The sequence below is a fragment of the Cynara cardunculus genome, unplaced genomic scaffold, assembly GCF_001531365.2.
Source record: "Cynara cardunculus var. scolymus isolate 2C unplaced genomic scaffold, CcrdV1 Un_Scaffold_1804, whole genome shotgun sequence".
Classification (NCBI taxonomy): Eukaryota; Viridiplantae; Streptophyta; class Magnoliopsida; order Asterales; family Asteraceae; genus Cynara; species Cynara cardunculus.
Window position 1 is genome coordinate 40,082 of NW_020200879.1, and position 13,973 is coordinate 54,054.

Sequence of the window (13,973 nt, forward strand, 5' to 3'; positions counted from 1 at the left end):
TCCTCCTTCTGAGATTTTATATGCTCTTCCTGCTGACGTCGTGTCTATATTAGACGGAATTGTCAACAACTAACAATTCAGAATGCCAACATTCATCAAAGGGTTCAATAGTCAGTTGACGCCCTCAACGCTCAGATTGATTTAGTAGAGGACTGTCGACACCAGGATGTTGATGCATATGAATAGTTAGTGTGTTACATCAAATTAAAATGTTACATTTGATGTTTTCATTAAAATAATTTTGTTATTTAACTTTGATATTTGGTAGTATCCGCGGGTATCAAATTTCGTATGTACCATTTTCATTTCAATTCTTCTCCAAAAGCACAAGTAAGAAAACCCTAAAACCCTATTGGAGAAACTTTCTCTTCTGCCCCGCCCGTCTCTCTCTCTTCCCCTCAAACCTTCTCTCGCTCTATATAGACCTTTGTCCCTGTGCATTTCATCCATACTGACGTATTGTGTAAACCTTCACTCGCTCTAGACCACGTTTCTTGGTTTTTTGCTTGCTAGGAGTAGCAACCATGTCGTTGAGGCCTAGCGCGAGGACCGAGGTTCGCCGGAATCGCTACAAGGTGGCGGTCGATGCCGAAGAGGGACGGCGTAGGAGAGAAGACAACATGGTTGAGATCCGTAAGAATAAGAGAGAAGAGAGTTTGCAGAAGAAGAGACGCGAAGCACTCACGGGTAGTCAGTTTTCTGTGCCTGTTCAATCTGCTTCCGCCGCCGAAAAGAAGGTACATAAATCTTACCATATGCTCGTATCATATGCGACTGAGATTTCTCTCTATGGTAATTTCGTTGATATGCCGTGATGTGTCTGAATTTCTAGGTTTTCTGTTTATATAGGTTCTAGGATCGTACGTTGATCATTCTTATTTTGGGTGAGCCCTGGATTTTGTAATTCACGTATCGTTTTAAGTCAATTAACCATGACTGCATGACCTAGTTTCAGTCGTAGCTAAATAGGATCCCTACTTTCTAGCCTCCAATGAAGGAAATGCCGTTTAGAAGTTTCTGCTCAAAAGAGCAATCTTCATAAACGAAATATCGGGTGAATTTGTAAGCTTTCTAGAAAGAAGTTTTGTTCTTTGATGGACAAATCAAGACATATAAGTCATCGGTCATGCTTGATTTTTGGTTTATGCGGAAGCGTCAAAGTGTCCCAAGGGACCATGGGAACTGGGAAGTGATTTGAAATTGGGACTTTACATTTTGTGAGAAAACAAATGACCAATGGGTTATTCCTTGTTGAGTTGTGGTTATGGAAGAATTATTCTAATTGAAACTTTGATTGACTAGATATCTTAACACTAACATTTTTGGCTATCTGTTGTATTTCTAAACTGTATTACTATAGATCTCTTATGTGTTTTAAAAAGGATGACCTAGTTGGGTGTATTTGGCTTGTGAGTAGGTATGGGTTGGCTGCTTGTGCTTTTTTAGCATGTGATAATTACTCTCCATAATATACATTCTGTCATTTGAATATATGTTGCGTCATTTAGATGTTTACAAGCACATGTTATGAACTCTTGATATAAATGTTTCCTTTTACCGTGATTGTGATGATTGCAGTTGGAAAATCTACCTGCAATGGTTGCAGGAGTTTGGTCTGATGATAACAATATGCAGCTTGAGGCCACTACTCAGTTCCGTAAGCTGTTATCAATAGGTATGCTATGTTTCCTCTTTTTTTAATTTTTTAAAAAAATAGTTATATTGTTTTTATCTCAAATAACTGTTCTTACTTTTCGCTATCACTGTTGTTAACATGTCTAGTTTATGATATTTTCTCTAACCAGAACGCAGCCCTCCCATTGAGGAAGTTATTCAATCTGGTGTTGTTCCTCGTTTTGTTGAGTTTCTTGTGAGGGAGGATTTCCCGCAACTACAGGTGAGAAAATGTTATGTAATTTGGCCATTTTTTTACTTTATTTGATATGCGTACACAAAATTATTTGATGTCTGTTGCGTTTGTGTATGCATCTATGTATATATTTTTCCTATATGGTGTAGTTTGAGGCAGCTTGGGCGTTGACTAATATTGCTTCTGGGACATCTGAGCACACAAAAGTAGTGATAGATCATGGTGCTGTCCCGATATTTGTAAAACTTCTAGCATCTCCAAGTGATGATGTTCGAGAGCAGGTATGTTCTTCTAAAATGTGGTTTGGATTACTTTGGTATTCTGTGTAGTCTATTTAATTGATAATTAGTCTGTTAAGCATATACCTTTCTTGCGTTTTTATTCATTTTGGTAATTGGAAGGACCGTAATGTCACTTTCTTCTGCATGCATGTAGGCTGTATGGGCGCTAGGGAATGTTGCTGGTGATTCCCCTAAATGTCGTGACCTTGTACTTGGACAAGGTGCTTTGATTCCTTTGTTGGCTCAGTTAAATGAGCATGCCAAACTATCTATGTTGCGCAATGCTACGTGGACACTTTCCAATTTTTGTAGAGGCAAGCCGCAACCCTCTTTTGATCAGGTTGGTCTCTGAAAACTGGCGCTTGTAGTGAGCTACATTGTCTTTTATTGCTACAGACTTTATTTTTATGTATATCTCATCCACATGCTGATTAGCTGTATCTTTTCAGCAGCCAGTGTCAGAATAAACTTCATTGAAGGGCCATTCACTATTTTTAACCACTACGTCCTGCTATTTATGGCATTTTCTATTTGTTTTGACAGACCAGACCTGCACTTCCTGCTCTTCAGCAACTTATCCATTCGAATGATGAAGAAGTTCTGACCGATGCTTGTTGGGCACTCTCATATCTTTCAGATGGTACCAATGATAAAATCCAAGCTGTAATAGAAGCAAATGTATGTCCAAGACTGGTTGAGTTACTCAAGTGAGTATGGTAATCAACTTTTTATCTGGTTATGATATCTTTAAGCCTATTTAGTTTCTCATATTCTGCAATTTGGATTATTTGGCTGTTTCAGTCATCCTTCGCCTTCTGTCCTCATCCCTGCTCTTCGTACGGTTGGGAACATTGTTACTGGTGATGATATGCAAACTCAGGTACTGGTTTGGGACTACCGTTATAGTAGTAGGCTGTTAGGATTTTGTTCATTGAGACACACTTTTACCTGATTTATCATTCTATGTGTGGGTAATTTAGTGCTATTAGGAACTTCATACATGTAATACCTGCTTTCCTTCTCCTTTACTATCCTCATTGTCTGAGCACATTGTAAAGTTTTCTTTTACCACTAAAGGCTATTGTATTTCTCATCTCTTCAAGTTTGTGAACTCACATAGTAGGTTAACTTTTACTTTTTCAACAAGTTGATTAAACCAAGGGTTGGATAGTCTCTTTTCTCTAGCAAATGAGCTGGTTTTATAGAATCAGGATTATTGTGATGGTGAACAGCTTAAAAAGGAAAGTGGGACCACTATCTGAAGACAGAGGGATTGCATCTTTTGTTGGAGTTTGAATGATGAGTTGATGTTTGCTTGTTTGTTTTATCTGACAGAGACCTACATTTGAAAGACGACCAAAGGTTGGGAATTTCTAATAGAAATTGTTGCATTTGTAACTGCCTGTCCCTCTCGACCTGTGAATGAGCAGATAAGGGTGATTCAGGCTTATATCAACAGGGTATTAACCTGTAGTAGAACTAGACACCGGTTTTTTGGCTCTTGTATCCTCTTTGCCTGGCTCATTATCCATCAAATCAAATCAAATACTATAGGTCTAACAATGATGGAATATTGATTCAATGAATCGTTGATTGGAATTTATGAGAGAGGTGTAGTAAAAAAGTTATACTTAATTTGGATGATTGTTAATGTAGTTTATATGTACAAAAGTTGAAGCAGATCATAACACTTGCTATGTTGTGCACATAACATGCATATTTTAAGAACTTGTTTATTTATGTATTGCTATCAAGAAAAAACTTTTCAGTTGATGACTTGTAGTTATTTTTGTTCAATTCAAATTATTCTATATAAGTTCTCTTGATGCTGGCAGAAACTGATACTTTTCAATCTCTTAAGGAGCTTGAGACGGTAATAAACATTATATATTAGTTGACCAATTTCATTTGTCTTTTTATGTGTTTTAGTATATCATTAATCATCAAGCACTGCCCTGTCTTCTGAACCTGTTGAGCAATAATCACAAAAAGAGCATAAAGAAAGAAGCTTGCTGGACTATATCGAACATCACTGCTGGCAACAAGGAGCAGATTCAGGTTAGATCTCTGCACTGGGATTGTTGTCCAGCTCAACTGACTAGATTTAACTATTAACCTTGTTTTCAGTAAGCTGCATTCTTGACTCGTCTGTCTATTTGGTGATTCTACAGACCGTCATCGAAGCAAATATCATTGGCCCTCTTGTTCATTTGCTTCAGAATGCAGAATTTGACATCAAGAAGGAGGCTGCATGGGCTATCTCAAATGCTACTTCTGGTGGAAGCCATGATCAAATTAAGTAAGATGCCTGGACATGAATTTTTGCTTTTTTCCTTTTATTTTACTATTTCTGAATATTTATGATATTTTTTTATATAATAATTGCAGGTATCTAGTTAGTCAGGGATGTATCAAACCGTTGTGTGACCTACTTGTCTGTCCAGACCCTAGAATTGTGACTGTTTGTCTAGAGGGGCTTGAGAACATACTAAAGGTAGGTGAAGCTGAGAAGAATTTGGGGCGATCAGGAGATGTAAATCTCTATGCACAAATGATTGATGATGCCGAAGGCTTGGAGAAGATTGAGAACCTACAGAGTCATGATAACAATGAGATATACGAGAAAGCGGTGAAGCTTCTTGAGACATATTGGTTGGAGGAAGAGGATGATGCAATGCCACCTGGTGAAACCACTCAGCCTGGTTTCCATTTTGGAGGTGGTGATGTTTCTGTTCCCAATGGTGGATTCAACTTTAACTGATTGAAGGTATATGAGTACTTTTTGTTATTGCCTTTCACATATATATTATTTTACTTTGCCGTGTGAAGTCTCTAATTTGTTAGAAAACTTCCAAAATATGATATAAAGACCAAGACTAATCATTCATTTAAATCGAATTGATATAGGTTTTGTGGCTCAAATAATTAGTTGTACTAGGTTTTGATTAAGGTTGCCGTCTGGGTATGGAATTTGGTGTAATCAGTCGACAATTATTCAAATGAATTTACATTTTCAGGTCTTTCTTCTTGAAGTTAAGTGTCATTATGGCGGTGGAGTAATGTTGGCTACACGTCAGGCATCTGTCTGTTTTCACTCAAGTTCTGCTTGGTCCAATATTGTTGTGTGCTTGAAGTTTATGGACTGGTTCAGGTTTCTCACCAAACAATAGCAGTGAAATGTTGATGGATTATGTTAAAGTAATATGTTCATTTCCTTTTGGGGAGAGTTTTTGACATTTTAAGTTGGGATTTATAGAATTTCCCCTCTTTTGCATCTACCCATGTATTATCGTCTTTGGTTGGGAATTTCTAATTCCTTAGACGTACTTTTAATATGCCTACTCTTGGTGTATGTTCCATAAAAACTGGTTATTACTATTCGGTGAATGGCAATATGCTGTTGAGATTCTTGTTATGGAGACAAATTTTTGTGCAACTTCCTTTTCTTGGATTCATGCAACATGACTTGCATTTATAACCAAATGATATGAATGGTATTTGTTGCCTAGCGAGTGTGGGCATACACTTCATGGTGTGATCTTATGTTTTACTGCAACCATGAATTAGTTTTGGCAACTGAGGTGTAAAGTGTTGTGTGTTCTCAGTTTACTTGCCATTGATGTTTTGCAGGAATAGCGTCAATATCTTCAGTTTTGGAACTGGCCTACATGCATTAATGTTTAGGTAATCCATGAACTTATCACTTGTTTGCTAGTTGGGTTCCTTTTTCTTCTATGACGGTGGCTCCCCCTCCTTTTTTTGAATGTAAATTCGACTCCTAATTGGGAATATTGTGCTTTATAGAATTGTTTTGGATCACTTGGCTTTGAAGTGACATATGTGCCTAGTGTCTTTTTTAATTTTGATGCTTAATTTGAGCTTGAGTTTTTTTTTAAATATCTTGAGACTTGGGGGCCGTTTACTAAACGCTTACCGGGTAAATGTTTACCTATATCACTTATCTTACCGATTGAGCATGACAATGACTGAGGATCTTACCCGGTAAGAGGCATAACAAGGATCTCGAGTCTTATCCAGTAAGTGAGGTAATAAGCGCTTACAGGGTTTAAGACTTTTACAAATAATCCATTTTGATGGCTGAGCATGTTACATGATAAGGTAAGTGGGGGGTAATATATGTTGCTCGTAAGCGTTTGGTAAAATGACCTCTTAGATCTTAATATCTTTTAGAACATAGGTAGGTACCTCTCTAGTCTGCATAAGGGGCAGTTTGCCTAAATGCTTACCCGGTAAGCGTTTATCGTTATGAGTCAACACTATAATTTATTTTCTAGGTAAGATTGTAGTATATCAAAATGGTATCGTTTGCAACAATAAATAGGGTAAGCGCTTACCCGGGTAAAAGTCGTCACCCTCACTTACCGGGCAAGACTTTTTATCCTTATCATCGATTTGACCAGGTAAGATTCTTGGGTCTTGTCATGTTCGTCCAGTGAGGAAAATTCCCTGGTAAGCACCTAAGTTTACCGGGTAAGCGTGTAGTAAACGACCCTTAAGTTTACGGAGCTTATGCAAAAGGGTCTCTCGAATAAACTCTATAAGAGGAGTTTTATTTTTCTTTTCATTTTTAATCTAAGATGCAAATGGTGGTTTGTTTTTTGAAGTTGCAAAGATTGAATGCTGGAAACTCATCTGAAAATTTGAGGCATTGTCTAAATGCTAAATGTTGAACCATTCATGCCAAATTGGCTGAATGTTTTTATTTGTTCATTTTGCAAACCGTGGGTTTTCTTTTCTTTTTTTCTTATAAGGTCTCTTTTAGGTTCTCTAGAGTTGGTTAGAACAACAACTATATCATATTTTGAAGTCATTTGTGACACAAAAACAACCGACACTTGTGGCATGGTGAGCATACTCGATGGGTCATTTTTTTCATCATTTAGTTCATTGATAAATGAAAAATGAACCAAAGTGCATATACTTCAAAAAAAACACACACACACACAAAAGAGCCAAAATGTTATCGTATTGATAACAATTTAAACATCAAAATTAACCGTATTACAAAAAACCGCACGTGAAAGGGCGGCTGTTAAGATAACGCCAGCCACAAATTATATGCGTAGGAGATTCTTTTCTTACTCCTTTATGCTTAAACTTAAGTTTTGCGTTTTAAGACAAGAAATCAAAATATGGATCAAGCGTGGTGTTCTTTTGGCAACTACATCTTTCCACATCGAGAGCCACATTGAATCTTGAACGTGTTTCTTGAGAAATGGATGTCAAAAACAGAGTTTGATTGCTTGCTTGCCATGTTGATATCTCATTCCGATTGTTATCATTCAATCCATTGCTACATGGGTCTGAAGTCATCTGCAATTGCAGTTCATCTGTACAGAATAAGGTTTCTATAAGCAGCATGAGATACAAATACTTTTTAGCAAAATTATATAGTATCACAAGCTTTTGACAGCAAAACATTAAAACCCTAAAACATTCCACAATGTTCACAAGCCTACCTCACTCACTCTCGCTTGTCAATCCTGTCAACGTACCATATGCACCCCCTAAAGGACCCGTGGATAGCTCATTCAGGTGATTTGTGCTAATGCAAAAATGAATGACAACAATCTAATTACCAACCACTTGTGTTGATGAATTCTTTTTTATCATCTTTTACAACTAGAGTTCATAAATCAGTTTTAAGTTCCAATATTGCAAAAGCGTCATCATCATTGGATCTTCATCCATCATCACAGAGTTGAATTGTTTTTTTCTTGGAAGAGGGAGGAGAACAAACAATTTGTGAAGCAGAACATGAAACAGTCCCACACTAAAGATTTTATGTACCTTGGTGTGGAATACATAAACTAGCAGTTCTAAGGTCACCATGAAGCACTGGGGTTGCAATCACTGAGAGATCATCCATTGGTACCATCCCATCCAGATCCTTCTTCATTTGTTCCTTTAAAGCTTCCACCACAGGCTGCAAAAGTCATTTCAAACATCAATGCTACAAGTATCATAATAATAATTAGATTTATTTCAGCCTTCCAGTCCTTATCATGAAGGAATGGGGTAGTTATGCTTATAGAAGAAATGGCATTAAAAACAGTTTTAAGCAATGAACTTGGTATTGTCTATATACATAAGGTGACCATATAAGGTATCTGCATAACTACATCATGCATTCATAGCACAATATGATGAGGACTACAACTGCTTCATTAAAAGCAAATAATAGTAATAACAATAGTCGAACAAAGACTTAAGGTATGAAATACAAACCATCTGAAATTCAGCAACTTCATTCATCGAGAGATGATTTTCACCATCAAAGGTTGCACCCACAACCTTCAAAGTGGAATCGAACAAAATCCCGACCCCATCTGCAACACTGCTGTACATGTACAGCTTGTCATCTAAAACATAAGTTTTGGCGTGCTTGATGATCGCCTTCCATATGTTGTTATCGGGCCCACCAAGTAGCTATATCATCCAAATCAAATGCATGTCAAGGTCATAAAAATTCTACCACCACTGTTTATCAAAATATGGAAGTTATATATCTTACCGTGCATAGTGAGGACTCCTTAGTATTATACACTTGTAGAAAGTCTTTGACGGTATATATTCGATGTGATGCCAATCGCCTATGCCAAACCCCATCTTTTGCTATCTTTTCCAAACGCCATATATCATCACCCAAGTATGGAGGATGGTGTTTCTTGTATGCTGAATCAGGAAAGAAACTATTAGTGATGATATTCTTTTCTCAAAGAAACAAGGTAAGAGCATAAGCTGCTGAAACAAGTAATTCGGTTCTCGACTTGTTTTGTTAAGAATTCAGAAACGAAAAACTGTTTGAAATAAAATGTGTAAAGATGCATATAAAATAAAAAAGACCCAAACATAAGAAATAATTTTCTCCTGTCAAGTGGTTGGACAAATTTTACTTATTTGTTACTCCCTCCGTCCCAAAATCCGCATGGCATCTGACCCTACGTGCATAGTAGTAGAAATTGTTTGCTACCACAAAACTGTATTACATGTCCAAAATAAGTGTGGACCAAAATGATTTAAAAGTGTACAAGAGATTATTGAAATTGAAAACGCTTCCATAAATCGACATGTAGTCATTAATGCGAATCAAAAGGAGTATCACTATTTGAAATATGGTTTCATATCATTTATCGGTATCCCATTAGCTAGAACTGTACAAGTTCTATAGCATGTTGATATGGCAGTAGAAGGCACAAGGATAGTTGCATGACCAAGGAATTCCCAGTTCAATCAATGCTGCTAGCAAGGATGAAGTTTGAGAAATGCAGTAGAAAAAACTTATAAAGACAGTAAAAGAGACGGATAAAACATGTTTGGGGAGGGGGGAGGGAGGGCTTACACTCTCCTCGCTGATCTTTTACTATGAACGCTTCGCTTCTTGCTTCTCTAATTCTCACTCCGGCGGATGCATTTTGGGCTTTTGCCCCTAACCTAAACTTCCTACTCCTCCTCCAGCTTGAATTATCAGTAAAAACTACATCCCCTAGTTCCGCAACACCTTCTTTCAGAGTCAGTACCAGATCCCCTGTCAGTAATGGCCTTTTGCCGTCTCTTGCATTAATAACTTTGGCATCAAAATCAGCCTGGGACCAATCTTCATGATCATCAGCAGAGAAATCACCATCGAGAGGAACGATCACTACCTTCAGTGAAGAGAAGGGTCCAGATGATACAATCTTGTTAAAGTTAGCATCATATAAAACTAGTTTGATAGCACTGTTGTCCTCAGATTCTATCCTGCTGCCAGTGAAAAATGTAGGATGCAGCCTAGTCTGAAAACAAAGCTGCAAGGATGTTGGATTACGCGGTTCAAGTGCATCAGAAGGAGATCTATAAAAAAACCTGCAGAACGATTAGAGATCCAAATAAATGAGTATGCACTGAACTATTGATGGTGAACTTTTTACGCAAGTAGCGATATAAACCTGACATGCATCCATTCATGTACTGATGTTCAACCAACCCAGTTCATAGTTGGGTGATGGTGTATGTAAAACTTAGTAGAAACATCTAAAGAAGGCAAGCTGATTTGGAGTGCCCATTCAGCTCTAAAACTACATAGATTTTATTATAAGAGAAGATACGAACACAGAGGTACACCTCCATAAAAGACATACAAATGGTCAATTACTACCTGATACTAAGTTATACTTGAATCCAACATGATATAGAGAAGCCACTACCCAAGTAGATGGTATCCACCATATATACAACACACACACATATGCTAGAAATTATTCAGTTGGCAAAGAAACTAAAATTGGTAGAACTCGTTATGCTCAAGTATGCACCAAAATCTTATAGAAGGATAAACAATATGTGCAGATGGCAAACTTATTCTCCAATGAAAATGAGATGGAGATGCAACCTTGGTGACGTAGATGAGAAGTTTTGAAATGCTCGCTGCACCTCATCTTGCACCTATCAAAAGAATATGTAAATCTTTACTTGAAAAGAAAAGGGTCTTATGATAAGTAAATGGCGTGCCAACAAGATTCAACCAGTGATATGAGGTCAAACATATCATATATCACAAAAGAAATCAAAAGGTAACCGCAGGCACAATTCAACAAATTCTGAACTGTCTATCAGTAAGTTTGGGAAAAACTTGGCTTGCTGACATAAGAGGATATGTCAACCGGAAGAAAAAGAACGAAAATTACTGATAACATTGTCACCTAAATAAAGCCAAGAAGACATGAAAGTACCGTTCTTCGAATTAATGGTTCCAACGTGGCCCCGAATTCTTCAGATGAAAACCGAAGCATCACATTCCTGGCAACACTGCAAGGGAAACGAATACCACATCAAGAAAATTCACAAGTAATCAGAACTTCCACTCTAATTGCTTTCCGTTCTGCCCAGTAAAATGTTAAATCACTCACTTTGAAGAGCCACTTCCCTCTGATTCCTGATTAGGAATTCCAGAACCACCCCCTTCCACCTCACTGATTGGTCGCTTCGATACCATCAAACAACAGTAAGTAAAAACTAATTTGGGAATAAAAAAGCGGTAACTATAAACTGCCCAACAGCATTCTTATATAGAGAGAAGATGATTGGAAGGTTATTTGAAACTTCCAAGCAAATCAAAGGTTTATATGTGTACCTGAAATGTGGGGGTGTGGGTCTGTCATATAATCAAACATGTGGGATGCACCACCATATCTTTTTCTCGTTTCTCTATCAAAACAAAATCTATGTCTCTGCACACATGGCTTGTAAACAAGATTAATGAAATCTATAATACCGTTACATTAAATACACACTCAAAGCTTATATATACACCCTTCTATTCCAAAATATTCATCTTCATAGATTTTAGTTCATTTGGAATTTTAAAGACTACTTATTGACTTATTTCGGTGTGACACCGGGTAATAAGCACTTTTGAGTGTTTGGACGAACAGCTTATACCGGTGCCAAATCAAGTTTTTAAAGAAGTTAAACCATTCTAACTTATAATAAGTTGATAAGGACTTTTGTTGTAATTCAAATATGCAATCCCAAACACCGTTAGATTAGCTAAATCATTAACATGATATTATTACAGAATCATACAAACACCGAMAAGTCATATTTCATCACCATATTGTACAAAATAACAACAAATCCACAGCAATCATTAAAGTTACTGTCATTCATTTATACACAAAATTCGTATGATGCATGGGAATTCAATTCCTTGACTGAATTCGGTAATAAAGCGTTTGCATATGATTAGTGTAATTTTAATTAACGGCCGGCCCCAGTAGCAAGCTACAGACGAGTAAATAAACGCGTACCTGCTCCATGGATGGATGAAGATTCGAGTGTTAGGGTTTTACGAAGAAGGTTGTTGGAAATTGCAGAGAGACGCGTAGGGGGCGGAGGTGTTTGAATTTCAAATATTATTATCACCTGCAAAAGTCGTTGTCTTCAGTTTTCACGAACCATACAAACCTAGCATACATTACACATCTCCCAGAAACAATTTCGGACACCCAAGATGAATTTTATTTTATTGGTGGTAAAACATTCGATAAAAACACCTAAAAACTATCTTTTTTATATATCAATTAGGGGGTGTTTGGATAAGCTTATTTAAGTGACTTATTGACTTATTTCAGTTTGGTACCGGAGATAAGTTAAAACGGAGTGTTTGGGTAAAAAAAAAAAAAGTGCTTATACCGGTACCAAACCGGTAATAAGTTGTTTTTGATAAGTTAATCCATACTGACTTATGAAAATTGACTTATTACCATTTTACCATTTTAACCCTGTCTAATAAAAACACCCCCAAATCGATCGTCTTCTCCAAATCGATCAGATCCTCTTCTCATCGATCTCTTCTCCAACAAATCACGTCTTCTCCAACAATCGATCATCTCCAGGTTACAAGTTTCTCCAAAATCGATCTCTTCTCATCGATCTTCTCCAGGTACGTCTTCTCCAAATCGATCTCTTATTGATCTGTTCTCCGATCATCATCTCCTCTTCTCCAATCGATACCCTAAATCGATAACCCTATACGATGAACAAATCGATACTAACCCTAGAGATCGATAACTTACATCTGTATCACTAACCCTAGAGATCGATAACCTACAGGTGCATCTCTTGCTCCTCACCATACAATCGCTCTCCCGCCTGCATACATTCTCCGACATCGGTTATCTGCGACGTGACGTAACGCCATAAAATTCACCATCTTCAGGTAATTTGACTTTCTCCGGCATAACTGCAATATGCTGTTGTTTATCTCCTGTTCACAAAAGAAGAGTTTCTCAGCAATTTCATGTCTACCTGTAAAAAATGAGCATAAGAATATGAAGCAGAATGGTCTGATGCTTATGGCTGTATTACCTCCATCTCATTTGAATAAGTATTATTAGCAATAAATTATTGGAAGAGGAATAACCTCAAGCCTTATATAAAAAGGAATGAGTATTCAGTGTTGCAGTCCTTCATATTCAGTGTTGCATGGTAATAAGGAAACCGTACAAAGGTTATCTTGCCCCATACAAAGGAACAGATATTCGTTATCACATACCTGATTTCCGTCGTGGACAAACTGCAGCAATACGTGCTCCCAAAGGAGCAAAAGAGACATTTAATTATTATCACTCATCACTGAGGAATGTTATTGAACGAACTTTTGGAGTATGGAAAGCTAGGTGGCAAATCCTAAAAGATATGCATGTCAATTACACCTATGAGACACAAGTAAATATTGTGCTAGCGTCGATGGCAATTCACAATTATATTAGAATGAATGGAAGTTTTGATGAAGCATTTGACATGGCGCAACAAGAATCATACAACCCTCGTATTGATGTTGATGATGAAGGATGTGGTAGCAACAATGAACCACATGAAAACACAAGTTCTCGTCGTATGAGTGACGATCTATATATGAGTGTTGTTAGATATATGATTGCAAGAGATCTAATAGGTAGATCTAGATGATTATTTATCATAAATGATGATCTATTTTTTTGTTATTGATATTTTGGTTATAAAAGATTGACATTTTTTGTTATTGATATTTTGGTTATAAATCTATTATTTCATCATAAATTAGTAATCTTATTGATATAAATTATTAATCTTATTGATATAAATTTTTGTTATAGATATTATAAATGATGAAAAATAAATTTTTATATGTTAAAAAATYAAATAAGTTAATAAGCAAACCCAAACACTCCTATAAGTCAATAATATAGAAGCCTGTCCTTTTTGGTCATTTTACATATATAAGCAAAATTTGCCAAACACTAAAAAACAACTTATCAGCTTATTGCAGTTTGGTACCG

General features: G+C 36.8%; 2 protein-coding genes across 5 annotated transcripts; one reads left to right on the forward strand and one right to left on the reverse strand.

Annotated features, from left to right (window-relative positions):
* Window positions 1-340: 340 nt before the first annotated feature.
* On the forward strand, window positions 341-5,977 carry LOC112502707 (importin subunit alpha-2-like). 3 transcript variants are annotated; one of them, XR_003067747.1, is made up of 12 exons: window positions 341-737; window positions 1,579-1,675; window positions 1,806-1,897; window positions 2,020-2,151; window positions 2,306-2,491; window positions 2,695-2,858; window positions 2,953-3,031; window positions 4,081-4,209; window positions 4,323-4,450; window positions 4,540-4,918; window positions 5,169-5,349; window positions 5,782-5,977. XR_003067747.1 is itself a non-coding variant. In XM_025106689.1 (11 exons), exons 1-10 carry the CDS (start codon window positions 525-527, stop codon window positions 4,910-4,912), a joined length of 1,593 nt encoding a protein of 530 aa, XP_024962457.1. In that variant the 5' UTR covers window positions 341-524; the 3' UTR covers window positions 4,913-4,918; window positions 5,782-5,977. The 3 variants fall into 3 exon arrangements, 2 of the variants coding, with proteins under 2 accessions (XP_024962457.1, XP_024962456.1); XM_025106689.1 differs by lacking the exon at window positions 5,169-5,349; XM_025106688.1 differs by lacking the exon at window positions 5,782-5,977 and having other exon boundaries at window positions 5,169-5,576.
* A 620-nt stretch (window positions 5,978-6,597) lies between these two features.
* On the reverse strand, window positions 6,598-12,006 carry LOC112502706 (calmodulin-binding protein 60 B-like). 2 transcript variants are annotated; one of them, XM_025106687.1, is made up of 9 exons: window positions 11,961-12,006; window positions 11,285-11,381; window positions 10,884-11,123; window positions 10,544-10,596; window positions 9,515-10,017; window positions 8,687-8,847; window positions 8,401-8,601; window positions 7,963-8,098; window positions 6,598-7,502 (listed from the first exon to the last, which is right to left on the reverse strand). In XM_025106687.1, exons 3-9 carry the CDS (start codon window positions 10,941-10,943, stop codon window positions 7,285-7,287), a joined length of 1,332 nt encoding a protein of 443 aa, XP_024962455.1. In that variant the 5' UTR covers window positions 10,944-11,123; window positions 11,285-11,381; window positions 11,961-12,006; the 3' UTR covers window positions 6,598-7,284. The 2 variants fall into 2 exon arrangements, with proteins under 2 accessions (XP_024962455.1, XP_024962454.1); XM_025106686.1 differs by lacking the exon at window positions 11,961-12,006 and having other exon boundaries at window positions 11,285-11,546.
* Window positions 12,007-13,973: the final 1,967 nt, after the last annotated feature.

What these genes read in the sequence shown, in the direction of transcription:
- LOC112502707 (XM_025106689.1), top strand. Translation starts at nt 525, where the DNA reads ATGTCGTTGAGGCCTAGCGCGAGGACCGAGGTTCGCCGGAATCGCTAC. An exon ending in AGGATTTCCCGCAACTACAG is followed by an intron (nt 1,898 to 2,019) that starts GTGAGAAAATGT and finishes TATATGGTGTAG; the next exon opens with TTTGAGGCAGCTTGGGCGTT. An exon ending in GTGATGATGTTCGAGAGCAG is followed by an intron (nt 2,152 to 2,305) that starts GTATGTTCTTCT and finishes GCATGCATGTAG; the next exon opens with GCTGTATGGGCGCTAGGGAA.
- LOC112502706 (XM_025106687.1), bottom strand. Translation starts at nt 10,943, where the DNA reads ATGCTTCGGTTTTCATCTGAAGAATTCGGGGCCACGTTGGAACCATTA. An exon ending in AACCATTAATTCGAAGAACG is followed by an intron (nt 10,597 to 10,883) that starts GTACTTTCATGT and finishes TTCTTTTGATAG; the next exon opens with GTGCAAGATGAGGTGCAGCG. An exon ending in AGGAGTCCTCACTATGCACG is followed by an intron (nt 8,602 to 8,686) that starts GTAAGATATATA and finishes TGGATGATATAG; the next exon opens with CTACTTGGTGGGCCCGATAA.